The sequence below is a fragment of the Oxyura jamaicensis genome, chromosome 5 (genome assembly GCF_011077185.1).
Source record: "Oxyura jamaicensis isolate SHBP4307 breed ruddy duck chromosome 5, BPBGC_Ojam_1.0, whole genome shotgun sequence".
Lineage (NCBI taxonomy): Eukaryota > Metazoa > Chordata > Aves > Anseriformes > Anatidae > Oxyura > Oxyura jamaicensis.
In genome coordinates, this window is record NC_048897.1 from 47,747,044 (window position 1) to 47,759,973 (window position 12,930).

A 12,930-nucleotide genomic window follows, 5' to 3' on the forward strand; every position below is an offset into this window, starting at 1 on the left:
CCACTCATACCCTAGCATCCTGATGTTGCTATGTTTTTCTGTTGGGTTGTAAATAGGCAACAAAAGAACTTGGTACTTTTTCACACTATTGCAGACAGATTGGTTAGATAGGGTAGAATAATGATGGACTTTGTGTTGAAGGACAAAGGCACTGGGGCTTTTTTTTTTTTTTTTAGGGGGAAAAAAAAGTCATGTTAATGTATTATGCACTTCCAGTTTCCAGAATCAAGGCCTTCATGGGACAGAAAGAAATGTAAAAATGTGAAGCCTCTAAATGAGGCTGGAAGGGTTTTTGTGAAAGGTGTGCTCTAGCTAAGTGCAAAGCTTTGCTCTTGGTGGAGCAAGGACACAATGAAATAGCTTTTGCCCTTAAGAGAAGAGGTCAGGCCAACTAACTGGAGTGGTAAACCTGAATGCTAAATTATGTGGCTCTCTTCTTTTGTGTGATCTCACCAAGGTGGAAAAGAAGTATTTGAAAAAGTCATAGTTCATCCTTGCTTTTTATTTTTACAGCAGATGGGTCACTGTTGTTTGCTGCATGTCTTACATTGCTTCTTCAACATGTGGTACATCTTTCCCAACTTCCCCAGGCTTTCTATACTTGCGGTAAATGTCAGAAAGGTATTCTTCTTACCTAAGATGACAACAAGGGCTTTCTTACTACTTTTGCTTTTATAAGAGGAGAAACATTTTTAACATCCATGTTTTTATGAATGGAATCTATAAGCCTTTGAAGTACCACGGGAAAGGGAAGCAAGACAGTGACAAGGATCATCTCCTATCATTGCCAGCCCCAGACTCTTCTAATCCTCATTTAATCACTGCATTGATCAATGCCCTTACCTCAGAAAATAAAGTAAACCTTGACTCATTAGCCGTCTGACATCAGGAAGGTCAGAAGAGTGAATTTGATGTGACAAACAAGGGTGTTTGGGACTGAATCCAACAGCTTGGCTGTGGTGGTTTTGGCTTTGCTGAGCACCTTTCCATCCTTCTCTTATCAGCTCTGTGGTGCTTGGTGACAAAGAGAAGCCCAGAGACTGTCCCTAATCCATCCCCATGGACCCCAGGGAAGCCTCTTTCCAGAGGAAGAGGATGCTGTGTGCTGAGGCCTCTGCCCAGAGTCTGGAGGTGGATGACCACTTCCTGAAGGAGAGCTTCTGTTTTTCTCTGGGCGTTGCAGTAGGATGCTGAAAATGTTTGAAACTCCACCCTGATGCAGTTTCATAGATAACTAAGAAAAAATGTCTAGAAGCTAATAGTTCACACTGGGATCATTGTAGTCTCTTGATATCGTTTAATACAGAAAGTGCATATTCCTAATTGAATATTGCTGTAAGCTTGAGATGAATGACACAAAGCTGAAGTTCACATTTAAGGTTTAGATTTGAAAAGTTAATAAAGCCGCTTCTATATTTTATCTTTCCACAGTGCATTTTAATGTGTATTTTTGAGGTCTTACATAAATAACCAGACACAAATGGTTTGTGCTGTGCTGATAGTGTATTGGGATATTGAGATCCATTCTGATTGCTAAATGATGAACAATGAATTTACATTTGAATGTGATATATAAGTGCCGTATTGCAAGGCCAAGCGGTAAGTAAGTGATTTTTTTTTCTTGAAGTTTTATTGCCTGGACTGGTCTCTGCTCTTTATTTTAGCTGCCTCAGGGCTTCCTTTAGCTCTTCAAGTCCCCAACTCCTATCAGACAACATGTATTTAAAATAAACCGAGCTAACACAGAAATGTTGTGTTTCCTTTCTCAGGTGTGACATCCATTCTATTTTTTCACCTTTTCAGCATTCAAGTTAGGTAAAAATATGTCCTTCACCTGAACGCATTTTCCATCCATGACTTACTTGGTATTTTATTCACACCTTTATAGTAAAATAGCAAGTTATACCTGTCTGAACTGAACGTTGAGCAGGTGGGATTGCAGGCAATGCCACAATAAAACAGTTATGTCACAACAAGGATTAAAGGCATGAAGTAAAATCTACTTTGGTGCTCACATGGAGGTGTTCCTTCCTGCAGACATCTGCATTTTTAATTCTCCTGCTTCATGGTGCTATGCTGTTGAAACCCCTCTCTTCTTCTTTGCTACCTCTGCTCTACCTCATCCTGTGATGCATCCACACCAGCTGTCATCTATGGGCATTGTTCCAAAAACAGTGGCTTAATGTGACGTTCCTGGCTGCTGTCACCAACAAACTTCTGACTGCCCCTTTCTGAACGCTGCACAAAAGCGGTCCCCAGGTCCCCAGGGCTGGCCCAGCATGCGGGTCTCAAGCTACCATGTGGGCAGCTGTCAGTCATTAGTTTAACAGCTAAATGCATTGCTTGATGCCATTTAAAATCCGGTACTTAATCTCTCTGTAAAGTCTTCCAGTCATTTTAGTTTGAAACATGTTTGTGTTTTTCAGTTTTTTTTTTTTTTTTTTTTTTTTTTTTTTCATTTCTATTTCCCTGAATTGTAGTTAGAGCAAGGAACAGTAAAAATTTAAGTATCTGTCTTTTGGGGCTGCTCCAGCAGTCCTGAATCAGCTAGAGCCTTTCTGTAGCTAGCCAGGATTTCACTTCAGGAGGGTTTGTAGACATGGGAATCCTTTGTGTTAACTTCAGCGGTTTAGAATTATTTTTTAGCATCAGAGCAACTCCCCAGGAGGCTGAAAGCACAACGCGATCCCTCTAACACAATGTCTCCCAAAGCCAGAAGAAAGGACAAACCAGAGCATTCCGATTTGCTGGTGGTTGCCTTAAAGCAGTGGTGTATTTCCTCTATTACAGCGCCTTTGAGCCTGGAGCCAGAACTTGTTCTGTGCAGCAATTTGGAGAAACGACTCAAGTCTGCAGCTTAGTATCAGTGAACGTGAAAGAGATTTACTGGCGGTGAATGGGCTGTAAGTTCTAACACGGTTTCCTCCTTCCCTACAGGTTGGACGAAGTTTGCGCGGCTGACGCGGGCCCTGACGAACAGCCGGAGCGTCCTGCAGCAGCTGACGCCAATGAACAAAGCCGAGGTGGTGCACAAGCACTCCCGCCTGGCCGAGGTAAGTGGGACAGGCACCAACCCTTCGTAAGGCATGAGGAGATGGGAGGGGGGGGACCAACGTTCACATCAAAAATATTATTTTTAGGGTGAAAAATTGCCCATTCTCTGATTTTCTTTTTTTTTTTTTTTTCCAACCTCTCCTCTGCTCATTCTTAATAAACACTGTGTGCCAAGAGCATGTTTCCAGAACAGACCATGCTCTTTCACTCATGGAAACAGTCACTCTTACATGGCCACATTTCTGCACGCAAGACTCAGTTTTCTCATTGCTGCTTAACTTGGGGTGCCCAGTTTGCTCCTCTACCTGCTGTCTCATACAGACATGAAACCAGGCTCAATGTCTCTGAGCCCTGTGGATGGTTGCTGAGATCATGGATGGGTTGTTTGAGAAGCCAGGTGCTCTTCCTTGGCAGTATCCCTGCCTGGGTCCCTGGGGTTGTACAGGCACCATGACTACACATAGACCTTAACCTCCACTTCCTTGCAAAAGTCATTCCTGAAGTGTTTTGCTCATCATTTTCTTCTTCAGAACTGATGGAATAAACTCTTTGGCAGGTTGCAAACATCTCCTTAACAGTGCAGATGGTGCAACAAGTGAATGCCTTCAGGTTAACTGATGAAACAGAGGTACTGCTTTCATCTTCATGTCCATTGGTAATGAAAAATACACGGGTCAAAAGTGTATGGTCAGAATACACAGGCTCCTAAAAATGACAACCCTAGCTACCTTGTGCCAGAGAGCTTGTCCTGAGTCTGATGCTGAGAACTGGCAGCAGTTTTAAATGTTTTTGTTGTTGTTTTGTTTTCTTCCTTGTTTTAGTGGCAATCTATAATATAAGCTCCACTTAAAATGAAATCAGAATGGAAGCTTACAGTTTTCATGTGTTGGCAGTGTGACATTTTCCATGAATTATCCCATACCAGTAGCTTGGCTGACTGCTGAATTACTCTCTCTTCTTGCTTGTCTGATTCATGGTATTTCAGTGTTCTGTAAATCCAGTTATATACGTTAATGGTTTAGTCTAGAGAAGGGAAGACTGGAGAAGATAGGGCAGCAATATTCAATCATATCTAAAGCACCTGCACAAAAGGAGAAAGGAAATTGTTCACCATGTTCTCTGTAGCTAGAGGGAAAACTAGTGAAATTCAGTCACTGCAAGGAAGATGTAGGTCAGGATGAGCTCAGGTGAGGCACAAGTTTGTAGCTGGGGATAGGTTCCTTGGGGGGAATGCAATCTCCTCTCTTACAAGTTGTTTACAGCTGCAAATTGCTTTAGAGACAAAGTGCTGTCACGAATTCAGTGCAAGGTGCATTTCCCAGGTGGTCATATGCCATTTCCATCCAGGACCCATTTTCCATACTCCTGTGTCTGAGGAGGAACATTTTCATCCCAGTTCATCCCTGGCAGAACATACTGCTCGGCTTTACCAGACTTACCCACTGTTAGCCATGCCTGTTAGTTGTATACAAGAGTAATTCAGAGGGTCTGTGATGAATGCAGTTGACTAGCAAGGTATTGTGTATTCTTTAGTGGTTTAAAATTAAAAATTCATGCAGCATGAAAGAAATAATCATTATAGTTCAGTGGTCTCCACAGCCATTTGCCACCCACACACCATGTCAAACTCAGCATGATATTATGTTAAGAATAATAATTATGCCTTTACAGTACCATGGGATCTCCTCAGCACTCCACCACCAGAGGCGTAGGGAACTATCAAGCATATGTTCATCGCATTCGGCTTGAGCCCTAAGAAACTTATTATTCCAGCTATTGTGAGGCTGTTCCTAGCTCCTGCCCCAGTGAACAGGACAGGGAACAAATAGGCCTGGAGATACCAAGGATGGAAGATCCTGTCCTGGTGTACCATGCCAGTGAGGTGTAGAACTGTCTTGTCCACAGATGAATACAAAAATAAGAGATAAGTGGAGATAATCACCAGGTTATGTCTCAAAATCAAAATGGTGTGTTAAATGCAGGGGATAATTTTGGCATTGGAAGAAGTTTCATGAGCTTGCACAAAGGAGACCACTGTGAAAAGGAAACAAATATTTTGGGCATTTTTTTTTTTTATTCTGGGAAGGACACATTGATCCATGAGCAAGTTCAGTGTGCCACAATGGCCAGCTGAACCTTGCCTGTTGGGTAGTTACAGGAATGCTGTCCATGGGTATTGTCCTGGGCACTGGGGAAGGAACACTGAAGGAGGCTGACACCTTTTGGGGTCTCACCAGGGGTTTGGTGTCTGTAATGGTTTCTGGTGAGTGCTGCTGGGACCAGGCTGCTTGGCAGGTGTTGATGGTCAGCTAGAGCTCAACACAAGGCTTTGTGTTATGCCAAAGCTGCTGGAGAAGGGGACAGCCATGGTCTCCTGGAGGCCTCTGCTGTGCTCACTGCTTCCCAGGTATTGTGTTGAGTGGTTTTGTGACCTTCAACTCAGATGATTATATAGAAAATAATGGCTAACTAATGTAAGGGTAAGTTAATTTTTCATTGTATCAGCTTAACTTGTTTTCCTTACAGCTTGTGATTGTTAAATCTGACATTAGGGAGGATGGGGACAGGTAGGCACAAGCAGGTTTGTGTTACATCAGTTTACAGAATGACGCTGAGCCAGGGTAGACATAGTAGAAACCACATCCTCCAGCACAGATTGAGAGAGGCTGCTGTTGTTGCCCCTTCATGATTTCTGAATACCAGACTTCCACTAGAGCCAGACTTTTACTGTCTGATCTCAGTAACAGCTTTCTCATCTTAAAAATAAGACTGTAAAGAATTAAGAGAGAATCTATATCTGTGATCCTTCAGTTCGTATTCTTAGTTGTTGTGCTATTTATTCAGCCATTCGCTCCTCTTCATTGAGCAAGCATTCTGCTTTTGTTTGTTTTTATGTGTAAGGGGCTGCTCTTTACCATCTAACTGTCCTGCAAATGTGGTGCATCAGCTCCAGTATGGGGCAGTCATAGGGCCAAAATGAGTTTTAAAGTTGCTGAAATTAGTTATTTTAATCTCTATGCACTTAAATCCCCAAATTTTAAAGGTGTTAGTAGTTTGAAAACACACATGAATCTTTCAGTTGTCAGTGCAATGTATTACCATGCTGTGTGTTCCTTTGTACTTTTGTTTCTTTTGGTGGACTGAGATAAGAGGTAATTAGATTAGCCAGGAAGAATGTCTTGAATGAATTTGGCTTGGTTCCTTTGCAACATTTCCAGTTCCACCTTTTACAAAAGTGCGTGTGCAGGAGATTACAGTCATATGCTAAAAAAAAAAAAAAAAAAAAAAAAAAGTAATTACAAGAAGTAAAAGAGAGAACCTACTGGTGATACTGAGCTGGTAAGAGCAACAGCATTTTGAAGCAAATGGAAAGGAAGTATGGTATGGCCAAGGTGTTAGGGCAGAAGTTGTGCACGTAATACTTCATTTTCGAAGGAGGTCAGCCAGCAAGGCTGAAGACTGGTTTGATAGGTATTGCTTTGGCTAAACAACAGTTTAAAATGGAGATCAAGCATGAAATTAACCTTGCAAAACTTCCAAATGTGAATGAATATTCATGTTCGTAACTGCAGGGCATGAGACAGTGCAGCAGTACCCACAACCTGTTGGTATGGAGCCTTTCTGCTTTTGCTATAGGCATGGTTTCCCCTGAGTACATCTGCAAAGATCTGCCTTTATGCAAGATTATCCTTGTATGCTCTCCTTTTATCTATCTCCACTTTTTTTTACATGACTTACACACCAGTGAGCTCACTGGTTAATAAACCAAGTAATTTAGAAACTGTGGGTTGACTTGGAATCTCCAATAAATACAGTCCTGTCTTTTTGCTTCTCCTTACAGAAATCTGTGAGACACCAAATTCGTTCATGTTAACTGAAACCAGTAACATTTGCTTTTATGTCTGTTGTAGGTTCTCCAGCTGGGATCTGATATTCTTCCTCAGTACAAGCAAGAAGCTCCAAAGACTCCACCACACATTATACTACATTATTGTGCTTTTAAGACCACTTGGGACTGGGTCATCTTAATTCTAACCTTCTACACAGCAATTATGGTTCCATATAATGTCTCCTTCAAGACAAAACAGAACAACATTGCCTGGCTCGTGCTGGACAGTGTCGTGGACGTAATTTTTCTTGTTGACATTGTTTTGAACTTTCATACAACCTTTGTTGGTCCTGGTGGAGAGGTTATATCTGATCCCAAACTCATACGGATGAACTACCTGAAAACGTGGTTTGTGATTGATCTTCTGTCCTGTTTACCATATGACATCATCAATGCCTTTGAGAATGTGGATGAGGTAAGCTATTGTAGTCCACCTCAGAAGTGTTGTTTTAATTAGGAATTAATTTAGGAGCACGCTTCGAGAGATCCGGCAGAAACAACAGGCAATGGAAGCCCTGTGCAAATGTGGGGATAGTATTAGGCTTCTGGGCTTTACCTATGTGATGTTCCCATGTCAGAGAAGAAGAGGTGTCATAAGATTTCAGTGCTGCATTCAGCCATGAACATTAATGAATGTGGTTTTCACAGTCACTTCCTTTTCCTCCAGAAGCATCATCTCACATCCACATCCCAATGGGCTGAACCAGTTGGGGTGTCCCCCACCAAGCCTCCCTTTCCAGCTCAGACCCAGGGATTGCCTTTAAGCACTCCTAATCCATTGCAGGACGGCCTGATGCGGCTTTACGTAAATAATCAAAACTGTCTTTGCTCTGGCTGAAGCGGGTGGCAAATTTGCCACTGACTTTTACAAAATTAGAGAATGCCTCTGAATGAGCATTTTTAAAATCCCGTCCTAGGATTACTTTTGGAAGCATCCTGTAATTTTTTTTCTTGTGTTGTGTTTTTAAATGTCTGATTGAGAGGGAGGCTTAATCTCCATTTTTTAAACAGTTTTGAGTTAGTGCTGGTATTTTAGAAACTGTTGCGGAGAGACAAACACATCTTAAAGAGACACTCAATTAATGCTTTTTAACTGCTAAATATATAAATGTTTAATAAATTGGGCTTGCAGCCTAAAATAATAGAGGAAACAAGCAATAACTAGGACAAATAATATAGGTACAAGTCAATGCAGATAAAATCCATTATTAAAATGCAAGTATAATGGCATTAGAGCTTGTTTTAATTTTTCTCTAGAGCCTTTTATCCTTAGGGCCATAAACAGATGAAAAAGCCTTTGTTCATTTTTTAAAACATTTTAACAGTTTTTTTTCTTAGAATACTGTTTTTAAATTATTAAAAAAATATATCTGCAGTTATGTATCCTTGCTTTATAAAATCCACACTAGTATTTTCTTAATACAAATTTTAGTGCAGGTTTTGTTGAGCTCTTAAAACTCCATCCCTGTCTGTGTACTGAGTACCTTCTTTTGACACCGTTCCATTTTATTTATAGCAAATATGACAGAAGTGATAATACTTGCAGCTTAAATTCAAGATCATACAAGAGCTGCCCGTCTGGAATCAGGTTGTACAGTCAGGATTGTAAGGAGGTGGTATTACCAAGGTTGTAATAATACAGCTTTTTAAGGTACCTTTTTAAGTTTCACATGAAGAGGAACCTGATTTTTTATAAAAATGCAGTGTTACCTCCAGATTTTCATGTTTTAATATGTAAAACTAAAAATTTCTGTGCCCAAGCAGTACACATTTAAATGACAAGTTTAAACTCTTTCTCTCACATCCATGGGAGGTAAACCATCTGCAAGATTTGTGGCAGCAAAGAATCGTTGGTGTAGTGCATTATAATCATGGCACACTTCAAGTGGCAAACTTTAACCAAATGTAGTAACAGTAAAAAGGTGATCCTGGCACTGCTATGATTTTACCTTCAAACAAATGAAATATCAGCTCCTTTTTAATAAGAGATCCACTGGCAGCATTTCTCTCTTGTGAAATGGTGCGTTATGCCCCTGGGTCTCTAGCAGACACCCAACACCCAACCGCCTAACTGCTTGTATCCTTGATTTCAACCCCCTTCAGCCCTGATTTTCCCTAGCACCTGAAAAGAAGTGATTTTGAAAACAGGTATGTAAACAGCCAGTCTTTCTTCCTTGCTCTACATTTTTTCCCTTTTTTTAATTTATTTTCTTTTGTCCAGAGCAGATTTTTATGGTGGTTGGTATGTCATCATTTGTGACATTTAAGTCCTTTAAGTTGGTGCACTCTGTGTGGTTGTAGTTGTTATGCTCTTTATCTTTCTATAGCTTTTAACATTTATTTTAACTGTTACTTCTTTTGTGGGACTTGCATTCTTGGCCTGCTAGCAGCCATGTGCTTGGTATTGAGTGAATAATCAAATTGATAAGCTTAATTTGGAAGAAATACTCTAACTGATTAAAAGGGGAGTGTTTCTGATTAGAAGGTGAGTGTTTCCTCCTCAAGGCAAGTAGGATAGAGAAGTTTTTAGCTCTTGATTCTGGTAGGTTTTTGCTCTTTATCTTGGCACTGTGTGTTGCATAAAGGAATTTGTTTTCAGCATTAAAGTTGGTGGTTGTGGCACTTCAAAAAAAGTTAATGGAAAATCAGATCTTGTGGACAGGTTCTGGTGGTCTTTGAGCTTATGGTGTGGTGGTGAAGGATGGCCCCAAATCAGTGTGATTTGCTCTAAAAGCCAGCTGAGTGAAAGACGACTTTCCAGATTTGCTCCACTTGTGTGTCCCACCTTCAGCCCCTCCTTTTTTTTTCACATAAGACATCAACTGCACTTGTGTGTTATTAAGGGACCAGCTGGGTAGGGGGCTACCACTGTGGTCAGCTGCTTCTCTTCCCCACAAGCAGGTCTGTAATGCGTAAGGAAAGATATGGCAAGGATGTTGAGGTTTGTGGCTCTCTGTTGTAGCTCTCTCTCAGTTCACAGCACGTATGGATTTGGCTTTGGCCCAGATATAATAAAACATAAGCTGCTGGTTCAGCATCAGCTACTTCAGAGTATGTGTTTGCTAGCCTGTGCTTGTGTATCAGTGCTCGAAGACGGGGTTGCTGTATAAAGTGCCTGATGCACTCAAGTGCTATTTTATAAAGTCAGAATTAAAGAAAGAAATAGTTTCAAGAAATGAATGTGAGGAAAGAAAAATGAGATTCCTTGCTGAACATTAGAGCTCTCCATATACAGTCTTGACCAGAGTAGGAGCAGTGTCATTACCATCATGAACATTAGGCCAAAGCTGGAGCCTTGTGAAATTGCCACCCGATGTAAGCATGACTGCAAATCAACAATATTTTGCTGCTCAGTGGACATAGGTGGATATGATGGAAAGGATTATGACACACACATTGAGAATTGGGGGAATTATGTTGATTTGATGCGGAATTAGAGGTGTATGTTCCCATACCTAGAGCTACAGAGCTAGGCTGTTATATTCTGTTATATTGGCGCGGCCGGTGCGGAGCGCCGCTCGTGGTCGGGACGGGAGCGCGGCCGGACGTGGGCGCCACCTCTCCCCCGCCGCGTACCGCATGTTCGTGGGGAACCCGGTGCTAAATCATTCGTAGACGACCTGATTGTGGGTCGGGGTTTCGTACGTAGCAGAGCAGCTCCCTCGCTGCAATCTATTGAGAGTCAGCCCTCGACACAAGCTTTTGTAATCATGGAGCAGATCCTCTTGGGAGTCATCATGCGGCACTTGAAGGGCAAGCAGGCGATCAGGCCCAGTCAGCATGGGTTTATGGAAGGCAGGTCCTGCTTGACGAACCTGATCTCCTTCTATGACAAAGTGTCGCGCTGGGTGGACGAGGGAAAGGCTGTGGATGTGGTCTACCTTGACTTCAGCAAGGCTTTTGACACCGTCTCCCACAGCATTCTCCTCAAGAAACTGGCTGCTCTTGGCTTGGACTGGCGCACGCTTCGTTGGGTTAGAAACTGGCTGGATAGCCGGGCCCAAAGAGTTGTGGTAAATGGAGTCAAGTCCAGTTGGAGGCCAGTCACTAGTGGCGTCCCCCAGGGCTCGGTGCTGGGGCCGGTCCTCTTTAACATCTTCATCAATGATCTGGACGAGGGCATTGAGTGCACCCTCAGTAAGTTTGCAGATGACACCAAGTTAGGTGTGTGTGTCGATCTGCTCGAGGGTAGGAAGGCTCTGCAGGAGGATCTGGATAGGCTGCACCGATGGGCTGAGGTCAACTGCATGAAGTTTAACAAGGCCAAGTGCCGGGTCCTGCACCTGGGGTGTAATAACCCCAAGCAGAGCTACAGGCTGGGAGATGAGTGGTTGGAGAGCTGCCAGGCGGAGAAGGACCTGGGAGTGATAGTGGACAGTCGGCTGAATATGAGCCAGCAGTGTGCTCAGGTGGCCAAGAGGGCCAACGGCATCCTGGCTTGTATCAGAAATAGTGTGACCAGCAGGGCTAGGGAGGTGATCGTCCCCCTGTACTCGGCTCTGGTGAGGCCGCACCTCGAGTACTGTGTTCAGTTTTGGGCCCCTCGCTACAAGAAGGACATCGAGGTGCTTGAGCGGGTCCAAAGAAGGGCGACGAAGCTGGTGAGGGGCCTGGAGAACAAGTCCTACGAGGAGCGGCTGAAGGAGCTGGGCTTATTCAGCCTGGAGAAGAGGAGGCTCAGGGGCGACCTTATCGCTCTCTACAGATACCTTAAAGGAGGCTGTAGAGAGGTGGGGGTTGGCCTGTTCTCCCACGTGCCTGGTGACAGGACGAGGGGGAATGGGCTAAAGTTGCGCCAGGGGAGTTTTAGGTTAGATGTTAGGAAGAGCTTCTTTACTGAAAGGGTTGTGAGGCATTGGAACAGGCCGCCCAGGGAGGTGGTGGAGTCACCATCCCTGGAGGTCTTCAAAAGACGTTTAGATGTAGAGCTTAGGGATATGGTTTAGTGGGGACTGTTAGTGTTAGGTTAGAGGTTGGACTCGATGATCTTGAGGTCTCTTCCAACCTAGAAATTCTGTGATTCTGTGATTCTGTGATTCTGCTCTGAGGGATTTAGATGCATGACAAGGAAGTGAAAATGTAAGGTAATGACAGAGAGGGATACCTTACACAGCTTAGAGTGATATAAATTGATGTGATGGATAAGGAATTAAGTGGCTAAGTGGTATTGAGAGGGTAGGAAAACAAGGTAGAATAGGTTGGAGAAAAATAAGCTAAGAGTGAGAAAAGTGGAAGCCTTAGTGGGATACGTGCCTTATTTAAGAAAATTGGTAGGATGAGATAGTCCTAGAAATGTGAAAAATGCACAGTATCTTTTCTAATTGGGAAACATTACTTGCACTGAAAAACATGCTGGCTATAGCAAAGCCATACAGAAAACGTCTCATATACAGAGGTAGAGGAAGGTGCACAATCAGGAATGCTGAGGAACCCAGCTAGTTTTCAAGATATGAACCAGAATGAGGTGTGTGTGTGTGCTCAGAGTCTCTTAAACTAGGCTGTACTTTTTCTTGTTGTTTTTGAAAGAAAGAGTTGTGTGAAATTTCAAGTTGAGTTTGAAGGTTCTTATCTGTCTGTCTTTTATGTGAAAAAAAGAATGGGTGGGGGAGGAGTTTTCATTAATGGGGGAGATAAGGCATTCAGATTCCAAGATTTTGGTCATGTGAAATCCTAGTTGTCATAAAGCTTATTTAAAGCCTGTTGAAATTGGAAGTCTGGTCCAAGTGCTTGGAGTCTTGGAATTCTATGTGATATGAAGGAATGCTATTTTTGTTTTCCTGAGTACCTAACTGTATGTAACAATTCTTTTCATTGATGTATGTACAATCACTTATATTTCTAAACTCATGACTCCCTTCTTCTGAAGCTAGAGGATGACATTACCTTGAAGCTTTGCATTTTTGTGTGGTCTGCCTATTTCAGAGAGGTTAATATTCAGCCTCTCTCTGTCTGGGCTACCAAAAGGTTAGTTACAGTGTGGGCAACCA

General features: G+C 42.6%; 1 protein-coding gene across 1 annotated transcript in view; it reads left to right on the forward strand.

Annotated features, from left to right (window-relative positions):
- Positions 1–12,930, forward strand: part of KCNH5 (potassium voltage-gated channel subfamily H member 5) — a 167,515-nt gene that overhangs the window by 32,520 nt on the left and 122,065 nt on the right. The window contains exons 5-6 of the mRNA XM_035328067.1: positions 2,938–3,053; positions 6,966–7,358. Of these exons, the coding sequence (XP_035183958.1) occupies positions 2,938–3,053; positions 6,966–7,358 (509 nt within the window). The remainder of the gene's footprint in view (positions 1–2,937; positions 3,054–6,965; positions 7,359–12,930) is intronic.